Raw genomic sequence first — 25,898 nt, forward strand, 5'->3', positions numbered from 1 at the left:
TTTGGAATAGATATAGTCTAATTAATAATTATAGCATTCTAATTGAATATCATAATATAATAGAATGAATGAATTAAATAGAAATAAGTTAGATTAAAAAAAAAATTAGAATAGAAATATTTTTATATTTGTTTTCTCTATTGTATTTTTTTTTTTTCAACATTGACAACAGTGTATCAAACAAATATAATACGATCGTGAATAAAAGGATGGATTGACTCATGTTACATAGATTTATCTTTACTTCGTCAAATACAAATAATGGATTGTTGTATTTAGTTTGTATCAAACAAGAAGTTTTTTCATTGTAATTTAATGTAATATGCAACCTTTTTTTAATATGAAAGAATTCTATCTTTTTTTTATTTCGATTGGATATACACATCCTTCTATTTTTTTTTTTTAGGGTTGCTAACTCAATGGTAGAGTACTCGGCTTTTAAGTGCGACTCCATTTTTTACACATTTCTATGAACTAATTGGTTCATCCATACCATCGGTAGGGTTTGTAAGACCACGACTGATCCAGAAAGGAATGAATGGAAAAAGCAGCATGTCGTATCAATGGTGAATTCTAAAATTTTTTATTGGACCCGGCCCAAATTTTCGTTTGAATTGTTGGCTCGGAACAAATGAATTCAGTTGGGTTTAATTAATAAAAGGATAGAGCTTAGATGCTCCAATTATAGGGAAACAAAAAGCAACGAGCTTTCATTTTTTATTTGAATGATTACCACATCTAATTATACGTTAAAAAAGGATTAGTGCTCGCTGTGGAAAAAGTTTTTCCAACGAATGGATTAAGGATTTTTGTTATGAGTCCTAATTATTAGCTATTCTCCATTATGTTATGGGGTAGCAATAAATGTGTAGAAGAAAGAGTATATTGATAAAGATATTTTTTTCCAAAATCAAAAGAGCGATTGGTCCAAAAAATAAAGGATTTCTAACTAGCTTGTTGTCCTAGAACAATTAGATGGAACAAGCGAGCGGAGATAGTCCATTAATGGGTTTTAACTTGTTTTCTAGGTATCTATTCATATATATTTTTTTTCTTTCAATTCTAATATATATATAGAATACCTTGTTTTGACTGTATCGCACTATGTATCATTTGATAATCCAATGAATCTCTGATCCTTTGACCAAATAGAATTTCTAAAATGAAGGAATATCAAGTATATTTAGAACGAGCTAGATCTCGCCAACAGGACTTCCTATACCCACTTATTTTTCGGGAGTATATTTATGGACTTGCTTATAGTCATAATTTTAATAGATCCGTTTTTCTGGAAAATGTAGGTTCTGACAGTAAATATAGTTTACTAATTGTAAAACGTTTAATTACTCGAATGTATCAACAGAATCATTTAATCATTTCGGCTAATGATTCTAACAAAAATCCATTTTGGGGCTATAATAATAATTTTTATTCTCAAATAATATCAGAGGGTTTTGCCATCGTGGTGGAAATGAAAGATGTAAAAATAATTCTTATTGGTTAAAAATTATGGAGAAAATAAAAAGTAGAACAAATTGAATGCAATTTGTATTTAATTTTACATTGGAAAAGATGATTTGTTTGAAAAAAACATAATAATAGCACAAAAGTTGATTTTTGCTTATATTTTAAGACAAAGAATATGAAATTTTTTTACTTATATTTTAGGAGTAGCTTGAATGCCTCTAGCTGTGGCGTTTGTGGAGCACTCACTAATCATGGGTGACATGACAAAATGTTGTTATTTGTCTTCAATGGGAAAACCTTTTTTGACTTCGGTGAATCCCAGACAGCAACAACCAGCTGGTTTGATAGTGAACATTGCTTCGAATCCATTATTGCTTTCGTAAATTGGAATACTATTAGAAGTACATAACCTTTCAGTATCATTACTACTAGAACATTTATTTGATTGCCTATCCTCCCCCAAGTCCAGAGGCATTTAAGAGTAAAGACTGTAATAACCGCAGAGTCTAGAGCGTACGTACCAAGATATTATACCGTTCAAGGCTAAACAATTTTCAAATGGATTCTTATGCAATCAGAACTCAGAAGTGGCGGATTGATCTCACCCATTGAAAAAGTTTAAAGGTTGCTTTTAACTGACGGTTGGATTTTTATATCTTGTGTTCAATGCATGTATAACTTGCACCATTCATCAACTATACTCAACAAGCTTTGTGGACTGGGGGATTAAGTATACAAACAAATTAAATACTGATGATCATAGGCAGCAGACCAACTACTATGCTATGGTGTATGCTTTAAATTTGGGAATCCGGGAGAGACAAGTTTGAACAAAGAATCATAAATATATAACTGCAACTTGATTGGTACTAGCTTCATAATATTGGTATAAGAGGGGTCAGACCCCAAATTCATAACCTTGACCAATGACTCTTCACTGTGTATCATATATTAGTTTATCACACTAATATACTCGTGAGAAAACAATTATGGGTTATACCAACTTAGGGCACACGTTAACATAACCCAACGGTTATTGATATTTTTTTTATGATTTTTGTGACATAGTGACGATGTAATATGCGCCCTTTTGAAAAAGAAAGAGTCTAATTTGATTAACTTTTTGAAGTAAAAATGATTCACCGAATCACAATCTTTCATGATTAGATGGCGTTTCCTATCAGCAATAGAAAAAAATCAAAAGATTAATTAACTTCATGGTCTCGCTTATGCAAATTCTTTTACGTAACCATCACTCAATTTCCAATTTCCACCGATTTATATTCCATGCGAAACACACCACATCAAAGGACAAATTTGAACAGTTTTTTAAGTGTGTTTGTATCGGGTTCCACTTGTGTAACATTGGACATTTTATGTTATATAACATTGTTCAGTCAGGGTGTGCCACGTGGCACACCTTTTTTTTTTTTTTAAAAAAAAAAAAATCAATTAAATCTTTGGAAGAAAACGCAAGCTTCACACCCTTTTCATCTTCTTCCTCTCTTCCTCTTCAAAACAAAACCCACCCACCATCATCATCAGCTTTTCGTCCACCGCCGGTCACCGCTGCCTCTGCCGCCGTCGACCTGCCACACCGTTTTCTTCTTCCTTCCTTCCTTATGAGAACTTTAACAACAAATCATTAGGAATTTAAATGTGAAATGGTCTCACTTATGAGAACTTTGACAGTATCAAGTGCTTTGACAGTATCAAGTTTTTGAAAGTACATGCAATATTTTTTCATGAATAATTTAATTGAATCCATTATTGCTGCTAATGGAATGGTATTCATCTCATACAGGTGTGGATCGAAATGTTTGATACATATAATTGAAATGTTCCATTACTCATAATCTACATCAATACACAAACATATTATTATTTTCATTATGCTTGATAATTGCTATAGACATTCTCTGTCTTGTAATAGAACTGTGATTCCTGATCTATCAGTGTGAGGTTTGACATTCTTCTTCTTCCTTCCACTTCAAAACAAAACTCACCCGTTATTATCATCAGTTTCATTATAGCAGATTAATAACAACAATTTTCTACAATTTTTTTTCACTATAGCAGAATCCTAAAATTCATTCCAAATCAAATTTAAAAAAAAATATTGTGAAGGCAAGATGAAGTTGGAGAGGAGGACAGCGGCGGAGAGAAGTTGGTGGTGGGTTTAGAAGTGAGATCTTATGATTTTGATAAACAATGAAATGATGTTTTTTGACATTTTCTAAAATATAAAGGGTTAATAGGTTTTTACCCTCTGTAATATAGGTCATTTTTGGTTTTGCCCCTTGTAAAAAAAAAAAATTGGATTCGGTCCTTGTAAAAAAATTTTGTTTTGAAAAACCCCTCTATACCAGCTGACTGTGCATTTTTGCTGATGTGTCACCTTTTTTGGATGATGTGGCGCGCTGACTGTATAATTATTTTTATTTTTTTATTGGGTACATGTGGCATTAATATTTTTTTTTTTAAAAATTTAAAAATTAAAAAAAACGAAAAAATATTATATAAAAATGAAATAAGAATAAAAATATTCTAAAAACAAAAATAAAAATATTCTTAAAAACGAATAAATTCTAGAAAAATAAAAATATTAATAAAAATGATTAAAAAAACGAAATTAATTATGGAAAAATTAATATATTTCAAAAAATTCATATTTTCATAATATTTTCAATAGAGGAAAAATTTAAAAAATTCTGGAAAAATAAAAAAAAAACATATTTTTTTTCGAAATTAAGATGTTTTATTTTATAAAAAAATAAAAAATTCAGCAACTTACAATATTTTGAAATTTATGAATCTAATAAGAATAGAATTAAAAATGAAAGTTCAGATTTTTCTTTCGAAATTAAAAAGTTTGTTTTTTTATTTTTTATACAGAAAATCAAAATATTGGAAAGTATATTCATAATTGAAAAAACATATTATTAGATCATGAAGAATAGAATTTCGATTTTTTTTTTTATAATTTTAATTTAATTCAGATTTTTTTTTAATAATTTTTTTGAAAATTTTGATATATATTATTTTTTTTTTTCCAGACTTTTTTTATTAAATTTTCTAGATTTTACTAGAATTTTTAAATTTTCCATAATTATTTTCGTTTTTTTAATCATTTTTATTTTTCCATAATTTATTTTATTTTTTAAATTATTTTTTTATTTTTTTTTAAGAAAATCATAAATGCCACATGTACCCCATAAAAAATAAAAATAATTATGCAATCAGCGCGCCACCTCATCCGAAAAAGGTGACGCAGCATGCCACATCAGCAATTGCACGGTCAGCTGGTCTAAGGTGGTTTTCCAAAACAAAAAAATTTTACAAGGACCGAATCCAAAAAAAAATTTACAGGGAAATAAAACTAAAAGTGACTTATATTACAGGAGAGGTAAATGTCTGTTAACCCAAATATAAATATCAAAAAATAGCTCTTTATTTCATAAAAATAATAATTAATTTAAAGATTTTTAAAGTAGGGGTACCGATACATCTTAATTTGAGGGTGTACCGTAGAAGTTTCCATAAAATAAATAAAATCTGTACAAATAACTTTTGTTTGTGTTGACTTCAAAGAAAAAGATTATCCCCGGTCGAATCAGGTGCAATGGAAAAAGCTGCGCGTTGTTTCCACGACCAACGAACATTTCCACGTGTCCTCCAACGCAATCATTCACACATTCATTCCTCCTCGCAAATTCGCAACGGACTCGCCACCAATACACTGTTTGGTGAAGAAGAAGATTTTCTAGGACCTTTCAATCTGAAAAACCCGTACAATTTCCGCGTATCACGTGCACCCTCATCCACGCCATCACCCTCATTCCCTATTCGCCGTTCGATGAATCCACATCCTCTTCCATCACCGTCCGTTTTCAACGCAGTTATAACTGTTTTAATCGCACGACTCGGTGAGTTCCGATTCGCGATCATCAACTCACCGATTTCTGCTGGACTCAAACTCGCTCCGTTTTCAAATATTTCCTGAACTTGTGGAAACAGTTTATGATCCTTTACACCAAGGTAGTTACTAGCAAGTGTTTTGAAAGATGAAAAATCACAAAGTGGAAAATGGATATGTACATCAACCCGACCCGGACGAAGTAGATTCGGGTCCACGTTCTCTTTACTGTTCATTGTGAAAACCATCACTCTCTCTTCGCCGCTCCAAATTCCGTCCATGAAGTTCAATATCCCCGATGAAGTTACTGTTGTGGATGATTTCTCAGTGAGATACCGATCAAGATCTTCAACGACGATTATTGATTTCGGTGCTGTTTGAAGTAGGATGGATTTAAGATCTGAATCGGTTGAAATTCTGGATAGGTCTATGTAGTAGACGTCGTAAGAGAGAAAATTGGCCATGGCGGCGATAAAACTAGATTTTCCGGTGCCGGAAGAACCGTATAAAAGGAAGCTCCGTTTCCAGAGACGGCCAAGGCGGTGATAGTATTGTTTACCTTTGAGGAATGATTCTAGATCGGATTTGACTCTGTTTTTGAGATCGGTTTCCATTGTAATTGTTTCGAAAGTGGAAGGATGAGTAAACGGAACGAATCTCCACGGTCCGAAATCACTTGCGTTCATGTAGAAACGCAAATCGCGATTGCCCTGTTTTTCGATTTCATCAACAACGGCGTGAATGTGTTGAATATAAGCACGAAGGATTCTTTGCTTATCGAATTTTCTGATCCTGAGAATGAAGGTTCGGTTGGGTTGGGTTTGGTTGAACCAGGAAACGGTGGCACCGAGAAAATGATCGTGGATGGTTTGATTAGGGGCGAGGGTGAGAACGACGTCGTTTTGGTTGGTATTGGAAGTGACGAGGTTGTTTAATTGTGAGTTTTGGAGGGAAGGAAGGGAATGAAAGTAGAGAGAGAGTTTTCTGTATAAAGTGTTGTGTTGCATGTTGTCGTTTAGTTCTGGAACATGGAAAACCTGATACACGTGGAACCAATCTTCGATGATTCTCCATAGTTTCGTTGACTCGTGTATCAGACCTGTTTCGAATATCATGTGTATTGCATAAATTGAGAATAAGAGGATGGCGATTTTGAGTAATATGGGGGTGTAAATAAAGATAACCATGGTGCCAATTCAATCAATTGATTGATGAAATTGAATATGGGATTGGGAAGGAAGAAGGAAGAAGAAACAAACAAAGGTTATTTTAAATACTGTTATGCTGCTACTCTTTCCTTGTCTCACTCTAATTGCATTTTGCGGCTACCAAACAACTGCTTATGTTCTCTTCTATGATGCAATGCAAAATCCTCCTCCTCTTATAACCCTATTTTATTCTCTTTATTTTCATTTATTGTTTTATTTTTCTCCCTTTCCTTTCCTATCCTACGCGGTGAAATTTATCTTTTGTTTAAAACAAAATTACTTAAACATGAAGTCTTATGCCAAAAGGATAACATTTCTCAAGAAAAAAAAGTCCAAGTGTAATTTGTTTTTTTTTTTTTATTATTTATAAAAAGAAGTATAAACTGTAATCCATCGTGTGAATGTAAAAAATTATGATAATATTTTTTCAAGAAGTTAAATTTGTCCACGTTAATTGGTAATAGAGAGAATAGAACATACCCTCCGTCAAGGTAACGGATTGGATTTTTTGCCCTCCTTAAATGCATCGTTCTCTTCTGGGTGATGCTTTTGGAGTGTTGTTCGCTTAAGATTGTAGTTTGGTTTTGTTTTTATCATTTCTTCTTGATAAAAAAAAAAAAAAACAGAGAGAGAATAGAACGTATGATCTTGAGGAGAAACACATTGTGAGGTCTCAAGTCAATACCACCGGTTAATCCAAGTGGGTTTTAAATGACAATATTGATATGGTTTTTTTTAAGAAAAATGTTTTTATATTAATTGTTAGTTATGTTAGTTTTTTTTTATAAATAATAATATATATAAAAAGTAAACAAATAATCCAAAATCCATTCAAAAGTTACTCTAAAATTTCGGTTATTTTAAAAAGTCAAGAAACAAATACTTTCTCCGGTCCTTATTATAAGAAATAATTAACTCTTTTTTGGTTCATAGAATAATTAATGTATCTTGTTATAAATATAGACTAGGGACTAGAGCTGTCAAAACGGGCGGCCCGGCCCTAAACGGGCCGGGCCTAGCGGGCTTCGGGCTTTAGCGGGCCGGGCCAAAAAGTCCGGTTGATAAAACGGGCTTGAAATATACTACCCGAACCCGGCCCTACACGGGCCGACCCGTATTAAAAATTATATTTTTTTTATTTAAAAAAAATACTATAAAACACTACTATAATTTTTTTATAAATAATATTTTTAATATGTTTAAATAATGTCTAGCACAAAAGTAAATTGTAAACATTTTCGTACAAACGTCGTAAACTAAAACGACGAGAAAAATGATTTTAAATAAATTAGATATGTTATGGTTATAGATATTTATATATTCGATCTTTAAAACTATAAATAACGAAATGAATAAATATAATTTTATATTACATTTATATTTGTGTTAATTCATTGAATTTTCACTTTTGTTTTTTACTTTGATAATCAACTAAGTAAATAATTATTTGAAAAATATATATAATTTATAGAATTTTTTTTTGTTATGCGGGCTACCCGCGGCCCATTTGGGCTAGCCCTAACAGGTACCGGGCTTTTAAGGATTCGGGCTCAATATTTTAGGCCCAAGCCCTATATTTATTCGGGCTGAACGGGCCGGCCCGTTTTGACAGCTCTACTAGGGACCCGTTTGGATTAGCTTATTTTAAGCTTATATAAAACAGGTTATGCAAATAAATGAGTTTTTATGTAATTATTTATAAGTTTTTAAGGTAGTTTATGAAAAAACAGTTTATGAAGATATAATATTCGTTAGTGAAGGCTTATAAATATAAATTAAAATAAAAACTTATTTATTTACATAAACTATTTTTCTTAAGTTCAAAATAAACTCAATCCAAAAAGTCAAATGTCAAATGTTTTTTATAATAAGGATCGGAGGGAGTTTTTTTTTTTTGAAAGAGAGAAACAAATAAATATGATTTTTCACATTATACTTTGCTTTTAAAGCTTTCCTACTATACTCTTTGAAATACATTAACTGCGTTTAATTTTTTCATTGAGAATTTATAGTAATTGCTTTTTTTTTTTTTTTACAAGTTTTATAGTAATTGCTTACTAAAAAAGTATTTATAGTAACTTTACATTAAAATTAGGCACCTCTATTGAATTGAAGCCAACTGTTTTTTTTTTTTTTTTTTTTTTTAAATTAACTTGGCTGCTCTGAATCAGGTTTTTTCTAGATTACCCTCTCTTATATAAAGGGTATTTTACCCTCTCATGATATTAACCAATCAAAATGTAATATACATTGACAACATTAAATATCATAAATGAGTCAATTTTTTTTCTAAAAAAAGAATCAATTATAATCATAAGGTAACTTTTAATACTTTTAATTTTTATTTAATTATAGACATGATTACATTAGAGATCCTTTATCTTATTTATTTGTTACACTTGAGTCATTTATCTTTATTTTTTTCCGCTTAAGTCTTTTAACTCTTATAAAAGCACATATACATCATTTTTTTTATTAAAAAAAGTACATAATTTTATTTTTTAAAATATCTTTTTATTAAAAATGAAACAAATCCAGAAATATGATGAAGATGTTCATCATCTTCATCTTCTTCCTTTGAATCTTCATCATCTTCATTGAATCAAAAAAAAATTTACACAAATATATCTTCAAATATCATGAATTAATGTTATATTCACCTCAAATCTTCTTTTAAACACAAAAATCAAACTCCTATAGAGAAAGAGATTTAGTTTCATCACAAAAAAAAAATTAGTTAAATAAATTGTCACGCTGTATATTATTATTATTATTATTTTCTAACTCAATATTCAAGTCCGACATAAAAATAACCCCAAAATTGATAGCAGCTTTGCACATCAATTTTGTTGTTTCCAGAACAATCTTAATTTTCGTAAAGCCTAACCCTTCCGCCAGTGACTAAGCCTCCACCATCCGCCTTGCAACATTTGTGAAATTAAGGTTTTGATTTTTGTGTTTAAAATAAGATTTGGGGTGAATATAACATTAATTCACGATATTTGGAGATATATTTGAGTAAAAAAAAATTTATTTAAAGAAGATGATGAAGATTCAAAGGAAGAAGATGAAGATGATGAACATCTTCATCATATTTTTGGATTTTTTTCAGTTTTAATAAAAATATATTTTTAAAAATAAAATTATGTATTTTTTAATAAAAAAAAATGCGAAAAAAGATGTATATGTGCTATTAAGAGAGATAAAGGACCTAAACGGAAAAAAATAAAGACAAAGGACCAAAGTGTTACAAATAAATAAGATAAATGACCCATAATGTAATATTGCCTTAATTATATTTAGGTGTTCAGTCTTAATTAATTTACACTACATGACTGCCTTAGAACAATTAAAATTTCACATCAAATTTCTTTCATCTGAATGTCATTAAATTTATCAGTTATATTCATAAAATTTATTCCTCCCATTTTGATTGTTCAATTTTGTCGTTCCCAACTGCCGCATTTTTAAATTTTCGTGAGAATCGTCATGATTTCGAATATCGTGAGAATTGCCGTTATTTCCAGTACAACGTCAGGTATGATGACTTGATTTTTCTTTTTGATTTGATTTTTCTTGGTTGTGAGGTAGTTAATTATAACAATTGAGTAAATCATCTGTTGTACTTTGAGGGCTGCTAGTAGGTGTTGCTGCTGTGATGTTGTGGGAGTTTGCTAGCATTTTATTAGGTTGGCTGCTTAAATAAAAAAAAATAAGTCACGATACCTGACGCGGTTCTAGATACAACGACAATTGTCAAGATAATTGAAAATTGCGGCAATTTGTAACGACAAAATTGAACAATCAAAATGGGAAGAAGAATGAAAAAGAAACAAAAATTGATCAATATGGAAGAATAAAGAAGAAGAAATTTGAAAGAAGGAGATGTTTTTGTTCTCACGTTCGGGGTTCTGGAATGGAAGAAATTTTATGAATGTAAATGATGAATTTAAGGACATACAGATGAAAGAAATTTGATTTAAAATTTTATTTGTTATAAGTCTTGTAGTGTAAATTAATTAAGATTGAACACCTTAATATAAAAAAAGAAAAATTAAATCATTTGTTGTTTCAAAAAAAAAAAAATTAAAAGTATTAAAAGTTACCTTATGATTAAGATTAACTCTCCTTAAAAAAAAAAAATTAAGATTAACTCTTTTATTTTTAGAAAAAATCTACTCATTTATTTGACATCTAATGTTACCTATATATATTACATTTTAATTAGTTGAAACCATGAGAGGGTAAATTACCCTATAAACAAGAGAGAGTAACGTAGGTCTCACCTCTCAATCATGTTTAGCTATAAAGTCAGCCCACTTTTTGTGGCTTGACATCTTTGATCTTTCCCATTTTAATCCATACCCCCTCTTTTGTGTATTTTGATGATGTTTAATAAGATAATATTTTCTTATAACTTACTTGAGTTGATATGAGACTTTAAATCGTCTGCGGTGTTGATTTTGGGGGGCTAATCCACATAATTTTGCTCGACTTTAAATGCCAAATATAAGTAGATGGTAGAATTTGACCATTTAGATTAGTCGGCCCTAAAATCAGATATCGAGTTAAAAAAAAAAAGTATTTTCTTATAAAAGAGAAACAAAATTAAAATATTACTCAGACAATTTTGTCTAGTTTATGATTTACCACTTTTTAACTTTCCATAGACTAAGGAACCAAACTACAATTTTTTTTTTTTTTTGTGCAAAATAAGTATTTTCAGTTGCAGGGATCCGACAACTGATCTCATTCCTCACCTCTCTTGATCTTGGATTTGGAGATTAAAGGTTTCGGAAAAGTATACATTCTTCATTTGGTTTGCTTGTCAAAATGCAGTACCCACTCTTTCTCTACTTCACCACATGAACATGGCTCCCGTTCCCACCTGCACTCGCTGCGGAGAAAAGAAGAAATTGTTCTTCACTGTGTCAGGGACTGTCGGTTTTCTAGGATTATATGACAGAAAATTGGTTTCTCATGTATTGATTTCGACACTGCAGCATCAGTTTATGACTGGATTAAATTCGGTATATCAGGCTCCCGCACCAATCTTTGTTTAGCCGGTCTTTGGTGGGTTTGGCGACATCGAAACTTAATGTGCCTTAATAATGAAAACTTGTCCCTATTTTGACTGTGCAACAACATCACTGCATCATCAGATGCAATCAATTCAGCTTTTGGAAGTGAAGGTAATTCGACAAATTCAGACCGCTTTGTCAAATGGAACAACAGAAACCACCAAGATTACATTCTTAATGTTGATGGCAACCGCTTAGGATCTCCTCCCCGCACTGGTTATGGTAGTGTTCTCCGCAATAGCGCAGGCCTTTACATCACAGGCTTCTCTGGTTTTATTCTGAATTCGACGGACATCCTGGTGGCTGAACTAACAGTAACAACTATTCACCAAAGTGTTGAATTTGGTTATAGAAAGGAACATAAACATGAGCGAGTTAATGTGCTACTCTGACTCCCTACGAGCCATTAATCTTATCATGAATGATACCCCGAGATATCACATCTACGCAGTTCTTATCCACAATATCAAGGATTTGCTAGCTAACCGGAACATCTCTCTTCATCACACTCTAAGAGAGGGGAATCAACGTGCAAACTTTTTTTGCTAAATTCGAAGCTATTTCAGATGCTGATCTTGTCGTCCATCAATCGCCTACAACTGATCTCCTTCCCCTGCTTAGAGCTGATGCTCTAGGCACCTTCTTCATTAGGAACTAGCTGCTTGTTTTCTTTTGTTTTTGTTTTCTTTCTTTTTTCCTTTTTTTCCCTTTGTTTTAGTTTGCATTTTTGTAACAAAAAAAAACTCTCTAATCTCTTCCCTAAAAAAAAAAAAAGACTCCATGATCTCTATTAATACGGGATCTATTTTTTTTAATGTATACACATATCTTATTTTTACTTATATTTAATACGAAAATGTTTTTTTTATAACTTATACAACTAGTCTATATCTGTATTAATATATCAATACAAAGATCTATTTAATTTTCTAATTTTTACACGGTAGCGACTTGCTTCTAAAAAAAGAAGAAGTGCAACGCACTCACCCGCATGTGCACATGGGTATCTTGCTATTTTTTGACATAAAATTTTCAGCATTTCACAACGTCAGTATATATGTTTTTTCAGAGGAGACACTCATTCTGTATAGAGTGTGGATATTGGATCTAATGTGAGAGAAAAGGCATCCAGGCAAGGAGAAAAAATAATATAAAACTAGAAAACTGTAATGATGTATGGTATATTTTTTTTAATAATGTAATGAGGTGGCGTTTAGGGTGGAAAAGGAGAATATTTTCCCACCATGGGAAAACTAGATTAAACCATTAGATCTAACCAAAAACACAGATTTACCATGGTCTGTCAGTATCAAATCCACTTCAATTTCTCTCTCCACCCTTAAGAACAGAATCATTCTAACCACCACCATGTTTAATTTCATCCTTCAACCTTTGCCATTAAACAATCTTCACTTAATTTCACTTGTCAATGAAAGAAGAAAAAAAATCAAACATTTTCAATGAAATATTGGATCCATTGTTCTTCTGGAAAGAAAAGAAAAACGTGAAACATTATTTAGCAAAAAGAAGAGAATAGAAACCACACCACATCCATAACAACAACAACTCCTAAACTAAATTTCTCAAAAACTCCTAAACTAAAACCCATAAAATCTAAACTTTATTTCAAAAGCAACATTAATGAGTCTAAATCCATTACAATAATGTTTTGCTGATTAGATATGTAGTTTTTGTTTGAAATCTGAAATTGAAGAAAGATTGGTGGGAGAGAAGGTTTTTGAATCAAAAATTGGATATGTTGTTTGATGAAACTAATCTATTATTTATTTATTTTTTGTTTTAACATTGGTCTTTGGGAAGATGAACAATGAAAATGAAACTAAATGAGTGTTAGAACCATGTAGCTAAATTTGTAGAGAATGGTAAAGCATATGTTGACAGTTCAATTTGGATCGCTGCAGATTGCATCTGATTTGATTGTAGAAATTTTGGATCGTTGTAGAATCCATTGCATCTTATTTAATTGTAAAATTCCAGATCTAGAGGATGAAGAAAGGTGAAAGAGAAAGAAAAAAAATAAAGTGTAGGTAGACCATTATAAGATCAATACACCTCTTTAATCTGATGGTAAAAATCAAACTTTCCCATGATGGAAAAATACTCTCTTTTTCCACCCTAAACGCCACCATGTAATGATGTATGATATTGTTCGTATCAAAATTTGCGCAAGAAAAATATTATCCTATTTTGCTTCACACTAAATTTAATAGTCTATTAGGAAATAAAGTAATGATATTTGTACAACTAATTTGTAACAATGTTTTGGATAACCTTTTTTTCTCTCTCTTTTTAGTGAGATAGAGTGTGTCTCTAAGAGTTTAACTCAATTGATATGAATAATGCATATTATATGCAGGGGTTAGAGTTCAAAATCTGAATACCCTACTTATCGACATTTAAAATGTATGGGTTCTATCCACTATGCTACTTAAAAAAAAATAAATCACAAAATAGTTGTATAAATATCATTTCTTTAAAGAAGAGTATAATATAGAAAATGAGTTTGTCAGTCAAATTTTGTTTAGCTTAAATTCAATAATTGTTTTAGTTTGGTGTTTGACTCGAGTATGAACATATTTTTAATTTGATCTTAACCCACTTTGAGTGTTTAAACGACTTGGTTCGAATTGTCAGCTTAAATCTCATAATAAGAACAATAATCGTTTGAAAAATGGATCTTGTTAATGAGTATTTTCAAGACACTCTTTAAATATTCAATTTTTAATGCACTTTATTACGGGTGGCAAAATGGGCCCCTAATTTAGCCTGCTAATTTTGAACTCGTTTCATATAGTTTGAAAAAATGGGGCGGACATAGGGCGGGTTTAGGTTTATCCGTTTAAATATTCTAGTTCCAAATTTTTTGGATTTTAGAATTTAAATTTGAAGAAAATAAATAGATGAATATAATTTGTAAACATGTAGACCTTATCTCTAGTAAAAAAGAAAAACATATGGACCTTATCTTTTTCAGGTAGGATCTTGATCTTCAACCTCAACCTCTTCCCTTCTCTATCACTCTGACTGTGAACCCCATATGCAGAGACAGAGAGTATGGCCTCCACACTCAGTCTTATCAAGCTTCCCATTCTTTCAAGCATAAAGCCACGCCAATCAACCTCAAAACATGTTGTTCCACTTCCATCCAAATTCCCACAAAAGTTTTCATTAGATCATCAAATTAATATCAAACAAACTTCTCTTCTATCCCTCACAGCAATCACATTTCCATTCTTATTGGATACCAAGGCAAGCATCCTATATATCTACTATTTCATCCATATCTTTACTGTTTTGTTTTCTAACTATATGTTTGGGATGAATGAATGTTGAAACAGGATGCACTTGCTGCCGGTGGAGAGTTTGGGATATTTGAAGGAAGGACATTTGCTCTCATTCATCCCATTGTGTTGGGTGGTTTGTTTTTCTATACTCTATATGCTGGCTATTTGGGGTGGCAATGGCGACGAGTTAGGACTATTCAGAATGACATTAATGAACTCAAGAAACAACTCAAACCTGCTCCTGTCACCCCTGATGGTAAAGCACTTGAAACTTCACCAGCATCACCCGTTGAACTTGAAATTCAGAAACTTACTGAGGTAATTGCATGCTTCATACATAGTACAAGCTTTATTATCAGTGGTAGTTTCTTTCATTAACTATGGTATCCTGGATTTTAATAGTAAGTTTGTAACTTGTGAGTGGAGCTATACATATATAATTTGTTGGTTGGTTACTAATATTCAGGAGAGGAAAGAGCTTATCAAAGGTTCATACAGGGATAAACACTTTAATGCTGGATCCATACTTCTAGGATTTGGTGTCTTTGAGGCTGTTGGTGGTGGACTCAACACATGGTTAAGGACAGGAAAGCTATTTCCAGGTCCACATTTATTTGCAGGAGCAGGTAATTAAACACTAAATTCGCATTTTTTTCAAGAGCAAAGTACACATACCTCCCTTCCCCTTGAGCTATTATTTTTTTTTTTTAAATGCACTTACCTCCATTTACAGGTAACAGCTTTTCACTTCTGTTAAATTTATATATCAATGTCTTCGTCCCAATGTGCCACTGTCACCATTGTCCGTACTTAATCTCGAAGGAGCTTCCCAAGAGATTGAAACTGACAAGTAGAATGTTTGTTAAAGCCTTGAACATTTGAACAAATTGTCCAGAAACAGATTGAAAATCAACACAAACTTGTCAAATCATAAGGCACAAATAGCACATAGATGAACTTGTTAGTGGGTTAGCAAAGCAATCCATGTTACTTAAAACTCCCAGCCTTCACTTTACTACTTTGATGCCTTAAACCTGAGAAAAAGTTCTTCTTCATATCCATAACTTGACTAAATAAGTGGGTTAGCAAAGCAACCCATTCAGAAAAGTGGTGATAATCAATTCGAAAGTTTCAAGCCATGCATGTGCACGGAAGTATCAAAACCTTTCTCTGTGCGCGCGCCAAAGTGGGGGTTATGATTGTGAATTGAGGGAGATAACAGGGGATTAACAGTGTTAGAGGAAAAGGGAGGTTAATGTCACATTGAGATAAAAATAAGGGAGGTTAGTGTGTACTTAAAAATTAGAGGGAGTGTTTGTGCTATTTTGAAAGATCTCAGGGGAGGTCAATGTAATAGAAAGTACTTAGGGTAAAGCAATGTTTGTCAAATAGTAGTAGCTATAGCGTAGCAGAATTTTAACCAACTGTTATTGTTCAGAGATACTCGATTTAGTACAAAGTGTTGTCAAATAGTGGCAATAGCAATGCTATAGCGGTGTTGTGTAGCAACAAACTAGTATTTTATGTGATCCAGGATTGCCAATACTGGGGTAAAGATAAGAAATATATTCAATCTGATGAAGTTGGGAAATGGGAATCTTTGTAGCTCTCTGAGTTGGGGATTATATTGGTTGTATAGAAAATTGATAACACTTGGATAATTTTTCGCTACAGGCATTACCGTCTTATGGGCACTGGCAGCAGCTCTAGTACCACCGATGCAGAAAGGCAGTGAAACAGCCAGAAATCTTCACATTGCGCTGAATACATTGAATGTTCTTCTCTTTATGTGGCAGATTCCCACTGGACTTGATATTGTATGGAAAGTGTTTGAGTTCACAAAATGGCCTTGAATGTATGATTCTGGTATGTAAGTAAGCTCCCAGGTATTTTACTTTCAAATTAGTATTTGGCAATATTAATAAATGCAAAGTTTGCTATTCTGTATTTTCCTTTGGCCTTGTAACATAATTGGGTGTCAGTCAAGTACTGCATAATTGTATTACACCATTCTTTTGTATAACGTAGTAAATAAAACTGTTCTTAAGTTGAAATTATTACATAAAGGAATTGTGCTAGCACCTTGTCATTTGGTAGGCAATTGTTTAGAAATATTGTTGGAACTTGTCAGAATTTAGTTTAAATCAAGCAAGGTCAAATATTCTAGGTATATACTACAGATGTAGCTCAAATTGAAAGTCACTGAAATCAGTAAACTATATGTTGAAAATGTTAAGGAAAGACATGTCATATAAAACTACACGATTTTGCATGTAGGATATGTTTTAGACGTAAGTAAAGGAAAGTTAAACTCAATAACTTTACTAAAAGAAGCTGGACAATGTAATAATATGCATGCATGTATTATGTATGAGGATTCGGTTGAGTAAGATGAATATTAACCCAAACCCATCTCCAACTTTATATCTCAAACAAAGAAATATGATCCACTTCAACTTTGTTTTAATTTCTTTCATGAAACAATGCTAGACACGACCTTAATAACTTGGTTTAGGTTTGATTAAAGGGACATCATGGATACGGGTCGAGTTCAATTATAGAGATGAGGCGGATTGTGTGCATCCCCTGTCTTAAGGCTTGCCTCTTGTTGTGTGCATTTGAGTAAGAAATGTTGAACAAGAATGATCCAACCTCAATAATGTATCTTGGAAGAAAGTATCTGCAAACTTTCCTTCTTTATGATCACAAACTTGCTGTTATGATCTCTGTTGATCAAAAGATAAAAATGCATCATATATCATGGAATTCCTGAGTTTGTGGTTGGGACCTATGAGTGTGTTCCTCCTCAAGGTCTCATGTTCGATTCTCTCCGGGATCAATTTAAGTTGGCTAATTTCGCTTCTTAAAAAAAAGATGTGAGGTGCCTATTTTTTTTTAATAGGAAAAAGTTGGTATGTTAGTATTTTCTTCTTCACTAGGGTTTGAATCTCGGTTCTTGATGAGCTCTAGTCTCAACCATTGTTGTTTTGGCGGGGACGAGTCTCAATCATAAAAATAAATACAATAAAAGAAAAAAAGATGCACCATTGAAATATAAAGATGGATGTTTTGATACAAATTGAACGATAATTTTATATGTACTAGTGACCAATAAATAAAGAAACAAATTGATGCCAACCAAAGACAAGAAATAAGTTCCCATTATGGGATATGTTCTTTTCTTCTGTATCGCTGAAATTAGGATAGTTTGCACTTTGCACCATTGGGACCTCTTTTACGTACGTTAAAGGAAGGAAGTCCCATGAAGCATCTTAAAAAGAACGAAAGCTAAGAAATTAAGCATCGGTACCTCACTACCTCACCAAGCAAAGTCAATAGGAAGACCAACGTTAAATAAAGATAAAGTGATGTACGAGTGAATCAATCTAATCACCTTATCTTAGGTTCAATAATATTTTAAGATAATAATATGACATTATATTTAAAACTATATATTGGATCTGTTATCAAATATATATTCCACAATGACATTATTCACATAACGTCAAATTTATCCCCCCACATTATGAACTTAATATCATTAATTATAGTCCCTACAAATAGATTATTAATATTGCGCAATTTTAAAGATAATTTTGCAATATTGATAATGTGAGGACTATATTGATACAGTCTTACAATTCTAAATACTACTAAATTAGGTAGGTATTTGCTCACACAACTATCATCAAGTTTGATCCTTAAAGAAGCAAGACAGGTTGGTTTTTCAAGTAAATGTATTTGTGACAATAGAAGTTATAAACACCTTACCTTAGGTTCAAAAACAAAATTAAACTTAAATTACTCCAATGAGATACCAATCTTACTTTGTGAGCTTGTGTCAGCTGGAAGTGCCAATTGAATCCGATGCTTTCCCCATTTCTTTAATTTTATACGGGTCATGTCTCGAATTCATGGTCTATTATATTATATTCACTTTTTTTCTTTTCCTACCTGCGACAACTTGTGTTTTAAACTCATCATTGTTCTTCTGTCCTATGAGGTGAAAACTGTTCTATAAATAAAACACAGCCTCTTCCATATTTTTGTGTGCTCATTTTTTGTCTCCTCCATATTTCAGTTTACAACTTCTCTTCACAAACTTTTAACATTTCCCCAACAAAGAAACGCCATGGCTAACCCACCCCCGGTTCGTCCATGGTTCCGCTTAACCTCCATTCGCCCCGCACCTGCACCCACACCCACACCCACACCCACACCAGCACTTGCACCCCCACCCGCACCTGCACCTGCACCTGAACCACGCCCTACTATGTCTCTACCCACATTTAGGACTGCTTCAGCACCCCCATCACCTCATAATCAAACTCAACCTCAAGAAAAGAAAACAGAACAAACACTTTCATCTCCACCTCATAGGGGCTTGTTTCCCAATTCTTCTTCATCTTCTTCGATGCCATCTTCTCCTATTCAAAAGACAACACAATATTCAAGTAGTTCTTCCCCAGAGAAAACTACAGCCAACACTTCTCGTGTTCCAATTCCCACTCAATCTCCAAAAACTATTAAACAAAACGTTCGTAGCCCAATGCATTCGCCAAATGCCAGATCCACTAATTCACCACCATCTCCTTTGACACTCCCACCTTCGCAATTCAAAACTCGTGAAGAACATTCTAATAAGATACCAGTGGAGGCAGAGCCAAAAGCAGTGCTAGTTCAGAAAACTGTTGACGTGCCTAAGCCGTGGCACAATGATAAAGGTGAATTGCATAGGGAGAATCAAAATCACAGCAATGGTGAATTCCATAGGCAGACTCAAAATCACAGCAATTCTTCCCATCATGGAAAACACATTACTGTGAAAGGAAGAGAATCCAGCAAGGAGAAAAAGTTTTCAGATTCTGAGGACTCTGGCATGAGAGTGATAACAATTGCAGGGGAAAACAGAGGAGCCTATATGGAACTAGTTCAATCCCAAAAGAAACACCAACCCAATTATCTTCACAAGAAGGGGAACACAATCAAAGTTGACGGTGGTGAATCTGAGAGTTCAAGTGCTGATGAAGGAAAAATAAACAAGAAAGATAAGAATAACAAAGGAAGAACAAAATCTTCAATTCCAATGGCTGCATACATGAACAGCAATGTACAGTGTGTCAATAACTCTCTACTGTATCATGCTTCTTGCTCCCATCATGATCCAGGAGTGCGTCTTTCTCTCTCAAAGAAGCCATTTGGTGAAGGCTACCATGTGAAGGAAAATGTTGATGGTTGCAATATTTGATTCGAAGATAGTGTTTGAATTGATTGTAGTTGGTTCTTTCTGTTTGTTTCTGGCTTATAAAGGTATATGGGGAATAAAGGTTGAAGATTCTCTCCACTTCATTAGTGGAAAATAAATGTATGGACGCATGCATGCATGCATGCATGCATATGGATGCATGACTTTAACTCCAACCAGGTGCTACCTTAGTGTTTTCTATGAAAGATAGATAGAGATCATGAATCTTGTGTCTATTAAGAATGGGATGATGGTTTGTGATATATGGTTCATACTCCTTATTTGTTTATTGAAATAGCGATGTTTTGAAATAAATTTGTAACTCCGATAATGTTGTTTATGTTTGTTCTGATTGAAAATTGTGTTTTGTTCAAGTTGATGTAATTATTCAAATACTATGAGACTAAAGCCTTTATTCCTTACCTATCATTTTTAGCATATTAATATTCCAGACTCATTTTAGACCTTTCATTTAGGCCAATATATGCTTGGGTAGCCTAGCCAGCAATATATATATATATATATATATATATATATATATATATATATATATATATATATATATATTTTGGAAATGAAAGAAAACTGGAACAGGAAGTAAGAGAAACTATGGTATGTGATTGGTGGTGGTATACGGTGGAATGAATAGGAGTGAAATCAAATGGAAAAACATAGGTTATTTAAGATACAACTACATTATTCCTGTAAAAAAAACTCTTTTAATAAGTCTGATATATAAAGACCTATTTTAAAATATTGTCCTTTGAAAGAAAATGTGTTATAAATTTACAGAAAAATAAATCTTAAATTATGTTTTATTTTATACTTTTGGTGAATAATTTATTATTGGGTGAAAGTTATTGATCCTTATAAATATCTCAAATGTTATTTTTAATTCCTCTAAAAAAATTTCAGCAAATTTTGGTCCTTGAAATGTTTTCCATCATGACTTCTGATATCTACTTTTAAGTAAATTTATATGTAGACTTCAAAAATTTTAATATTTTTTTGCAGTCGTGCATTATAGGATTCTTTCTTGCAAAAGTTCAATTTTTTATAACAAGTGTGAATTAGGTATGATTTTTTTTAAGTTTTTTAACGCTTAAAAAATCATATTTAATTCATATTTTGTTTTAAAATTCTAAACTTTTGGAGAAGAAATTGTTATAATATAATAATCTAAATATTTATGTGAAAATTTATTCAAAAAATATTAATGGTACACATGAGTTGATTTAAACATAAAAACCAAAAGTTGCAACGCAAAACAATTGATGACCAAAATTTGATGAAAATATTTATAAGCACTAAAAAAAATTTGAGATATTTGTAACGGTTAAAAAATTATTTAACCCAATAATTAATTATTCATAAAAATATAAATTAAGAGTTAATTTTTATTTATTTTATTTATTCACAAAAATAAAATCTTAAGGAATAATTGTTTAAATTTATATTATTTAAAAAGTTAATAGGTAAATGTGGTCATTTGAAAATATTCATATTCTAATTGAGTACTTCCTCTCTTATTATTTTATTTTTTATAGTTGATTTTGTACTTCCTCTAAAATAATTGGTGGGGTTGTAAATGTTGTTTGCACTTTGTAGTTTTGTAGTTTGAAGTGGAAAGAATTTGTCTTCAACTTTATGCGGTTTTTGTTCCAACCTACACTTGTGGATCTTTGTTTTTGTGACATACATATACATTGTGTGACAGAGGCAGCAGCTAGCAGCAAATGGCTTCATCAAATGCGAAAACATTTAGGTTTGATGAGATCGCAAAACACAACAACAAAACTGATTGCTGGATTATTATCAATGGAAAGGTCCTTCTCTCTCTTTTTTTTTTATCATTTTATTCTCTTACTATATGTTTTTTCAATTGCATGTCTACATTTTTATGATATTGAAATTTAGACATAATAATAATTGACATTGAATCACTTGTTGCTAACAGATTTATTGAAATTTCGTTTAAATATTTTCCCGATCACAAAAAGAGGGGATTTCTGAATTATGCAATGAATATGTGTGAGACTTGTTGCATCATTGTAAATTTGTAACGCATTTTATTCATTATAGTTTGTCAAAGTAGTGTTGAAATTCATTTTATTCATTCTTTAAAGAGATCCAAAACAATTTTGCGGATCATATTCACTCTCTAATTCAACCAGCAAGACATACGTATTGGAGTTGGAATTTTAACAATCTTCACATTCATCACAGACTATAATCCATCCATTTATGTGATATAGGATAAGGAGGTAATTTAAATAATTATGATCGGTTTGGTTACAGGCTTTGTTGCATGGACACTTCTGATTGAAGGTATGTCCCGGTGTTCGACACGTATCGTGTCCACACTTACACGACACCAACACTTGTGATTAAATTGAATTATGTCATTTTCTCACAATTTTATCTGTGGCTGACGTGTCTGTGTCATTGTCATGTCCGGTGTATGTGTTTGTGTCCGTGCTTCATAAATACAAATATTTTTCTTTTTAATTGGACTGTTCATTCCTGTCCTTAAATCCTACAATGTATTCAATCTAATCGAAGACACTGCTGCATAACCTTCTACAACCATTCAGAATGATATTGCTTCTTCCCTTTCCAGTTGCCTTTAAAAAAACGAACCTCACTTACTTATGACTTGTAATCTGAATCATTGGCACCTATAAAAAAATGTTCATTTTTATACCATCTTAGAGAAAAATGAACCATTAATGATTTGTCTTGGCAATTTTAGGGGTTATATTGTTATTAGGCATATAGGGCTGTACAGATGCCCCCATCTTGAAGCGCACTAAAGAGAGATTTCTAATTGGAAAATGACTAATAATTTTGTCATCCCTTATTAAACTATGCCAGAAGACTGAATGGAATGATCATGGTTAACTGAAGTATGTAAAAAGTTTCATGTTCCAGTGCTTTGCATTGAATAAAAGAGTTAGAAGAAAGAAAGTTTAGAAAGAATGAGATACTCATCCTTTGTTCCTTACCTTGTTTTCTAACTGAGAAATATGCTACAGCTTCAAATTTAATTTCTTATCACGAAAAGCATGCCACATCCAATTTCCCTCTACAGTTAATAATATTCTAAATAAAACTGCAAACTTTTACGACTTGTGTCTATCCATCGACTGATCATATATATGATGTGTTCAATTGTTGTGTTGCAGGTGTATGACGTGACCCCATTTTTGGATGATCATCCAGGAGGTGAAGAATCTTTAATTTCATCAACCGGTAATTGACTTCTCCTTGTTGGTTGGTTCATAATATATTAGCAATCTGGTTGGTTTATGACAATAAAAATATGTGTTCTTACAGGGAAGGATGCTACTGTTGATTTTGAAGACGTGGGTCACAGTGACTCTGCAATAGAAATGATGCATGAGTACTTTGTTGGCCATGTCGACACGTCCACCGTTCCAACAAAAGTTGAGCACAATTCACCACCATCTACACAGGCACAAAGTGTTAGGGATCAATCATCAGGATTTGTTACAAAGACATTGCAATTCCTGTTGCCTCTACTCATATTGGCCTTTGCGTATGCTATGCAGCACTACGGAAAAAAGAAACAAGTCAGCGACTCATAAAACCTGAACTTGAAGCAACAATTATTTTGTGCATGAATCAAATTCATTACTCTGCCCAATACAATGCAGGGCTCTTGATGTACTATGATGTCTTGCTAAACAACCATACTAGCTGTTCATTTAGACTCAATTGATTTAACATCTCATATTTTGAAATGAATGTTATAAAGATTATTCATTATCTTACACATCGTGCTAAACAGAATGAGTTTGTTGTCTAGGGCCTTCTTCTGTTCATTGTTATAGATATGGCACAATTGATAATAAACCGACGATTGGCCAAAAAGATAATTTGAATCAAAGAACCACCAGCTTCCTCAACTAAGTTCCTAAGGTCAGTTTCATCTTCCAAACCATAGTAATATATCCTTAAGCTACGGTCACCATCCGAGGGAACAAACCACACATGTGATCTGACCTTTCTACATTTTCTGATTAACTACATATGATGTTTGCTACATTGTTTTGTTGGCTTTGCATTGGATCATTCAACATTGCATCTGTTTACTAAAAAGAAAATCACAAACACTAATAATGAATGTTAATTAGTATAATTTAAGAACCAGCAATAGCAGCAATGCCTGGTGCTCTTTCTTAAGAGCAACAAACTGTGATGTGAGGCCAAATGGTTATAATTGGCTTCCATGGAGCTCTTCTTTTCTAAAATCATATAGCAACCTGATGTGGCTGCAATCCAAGCTCTCTTGCCAGTTGTAATTTCTTTACAGGTTCCAGCCTTGTAAGGTGATGTAAGTTCTTCCGATGAACGAGAATACTCCGTGTGATTTAGCATCTTGTGTATACTGTCTGAAACTGAAATGGATCCTATCCATTTGTTTTCTCAAGTATCCACATCTCTACCTTTGAATCTCATTTCTCTTTCTCCCTTGTAATGGAATGGGAGGTGAGTTCGGGTTTCAATGAACTCTCATGTGTCATGTAATATGGGATTTTTTTGCTAATTTAGCTTTGACATAATGAACTCTGTTATCATCTTATTCGTTGAGTGATTATATGTGATGCTAAAATTCATATCATTTCATTCTCTTGACTTCATGCATGGTATTGTCCTAGTGATATATTAGATGAATGACCTTTACCAAAATTTTCATGCTAATCAATCAATCTATCATCATCTTACTATGATATTGAGGTTATATTCTTCACTAGTTAGGCTGGGTCACTGTCACCTAAACTCCTAAAGTAACGTGCTCATTCTTTAATTATTATTCTAAATATTATTATTGTATTTTACGTTATTGTAAATATTAAAATTAGGATTTGTTAAAATTTGAGTGTATTTTAGTTATGGATAATTTCAAAGATGTTTTAATATTGATGAAAGAAATTGGGAAGAAAAAGTAAAAATTCCGATTTGGAGCAAGTGAACTGACTTGTTTTGACTTTTAAGAATCCATATTAATAATCATTCAATAATACGCTTGCTCTTGTTGTGTTATTCCTATCTTATTATTATTATTATTCTTCATCTTAATAAATACCCCCCCCCCTCTACTAGTTAGTATTCATTCATCCATTACATTCTTATTTTATTCTTCTCAAGCAAAGCAAATTAAGCCACTTCTCTATCTTATTTGCTTTATGATGTTTAGCAAAAGCTATAAACAAGTTCATCACCATGGAGGAAGAAGAGCAACAAAGTTTTACAGTACCTGTGAATTACCTCTCTTTCTTCACCTACTCAAAGAGGCAGAGGAAGAATATGGTTTTTCTCACCAGGGTACTATAACTATACCTTGTCAATTGCTGGAGTTTAAAGATATTCTTCAACACATTATGATTCATATTCATAATTATAAGTCCCAGCTCCAATACCAACATCATCTAAATCTTGTTGGCTGCTTCAGAGCTTCATCTCTCTAATCACACTTTAGGTAGTATACACAATTTTTGTATGATCGGTGAACGCAACACAATTGTTGTTGTAATTATACCATGAATCATAATGCGTTCACCGATCATTCTTTTCTAATAATTTGAAGATTTGAGACCAGGTCCTTTTATTCTCTAATCCTTAGTTCAAATCAATTAAACTACTCAATTTCTC

At 32.3% G+C, this 25,898-nt stretch overlaps 4 protein-coding genes across 8 annotated transcripts; 3 read left to right on the forward strand and 1 right to left on the reverse strand.

The window, feature by feature from the left end:
* Positions 1–4,896: 4,896 nt before the first annotated feature.
* LOC11425695 (AAA-ATPase At2g46620) lies at positions 4,897–6,761 on the reverse strand. The gene has a single exon (XM_003626534.4). It carries the CDS (start codon positions 6,568–6,570, stop codon positions 5,164–5,166), a length of 1,407 nt encoding a protein of 468 aa, XP_003626582.1. The 5' UTR covers positions 6,571–6,761; the 3' UTR covers positions 4,897–5,163.
* Positions 6,762–14,631: 7,870 nt separating this feature from the next.
* On the forward strand, positions 14,632–17,677 carry LOC11423197 (uncharacterized). Of its 5 annotated transcripts, none has more exons than XM_039827530.1 (5): positions 14,632–14,942; positions 15,032–15,295; positions 15,444–15,603; positions 16,652–16,863; positions 17,493–17,677. In XM_039827530.1, exons 1-4 carry the CDS (start codon positions 14,748–14,750, stop codon positions 16,828–16,830), a joined length of 798 nt encoding a protein of 265 aa, XP_039683464.1. In that variant the 5' UTR covers positions 14,632–14,747; the 3' UTR covers positions 16,831–16,863; positions 17,493–17,677. The 5 variants fall into 5 exon arrangements, with proteins under 5 accessions (XP_039683464.1, XP_039683463.1, XP_024626371.1 ...); XM_039827529.1 differs by having other exon boundaries at positions 17,505–17,677; XM_024770603.2 differs by having other exon boundaries at positions 16,652–16,843.
* Positions 17,678–18,780: 1,103 nt separating this feature from the next.
* LOC11442219 (putative uncharacterized protein DDB_G0290521) lies at positions 18,781–20,644 on the forward strand. The gene is made up of 2 exons (XM_039827528.1): positions 18,781–19,182; positions 19,219–20,644. Exons 1-2 carry the CDS (start codon positions 19,110–19,112, stop codon positions 20,223–20,225), a joined length of 1,080 nt encoding a protein of 359 aa, XP_039683462.1. The 5' UTR covers positions 18,781–19,109; the 3' UTR covers positions 20,226–20,644.
* A 620-nt stretch (positions 20,645–21,264) lies between these two features.
* On the forward strand, positions 21,265–24,035 carry LOC11430594 (cytochrome b5). Its single transcript, XM_003626537.3, has 4 exons — positions 21,265–21,296; positions 21,940–22,048; positions 23,408–23,474; positions 23,559–24,035. Exons 2-4 carry the CDS (start codon positions 21,959–21,961, stop codon positions 23,828–23,830), a joined length of 429 nt encoding a protein of 142 aa, XP_003626585.1. The 5' UTR covers positions 21,265–21,296; positions 21,940–21,958; the 3' UTR covers positions 23,831–24,035.
* The last annotated feature ends 1,863 nt before the right edge of the window (positions 24,036–25,898 follow it).

This window comes from Medicago truncatula, chromosome 7, assembly GCF_003473485.1.
Source record: "Medicago truncatula cultivar Jemalong A17 chromosome 7, MtrunA17r5.0-ANR, whole genome shotgun sequence".
In the NCBI taxonomy this organism is placed as follows: Eukaryota; Viridiplantae; Streptophyta; class Magnoliopsida; order Fabales; family Fabaceae; genus Medicago; species Medicago truncatula.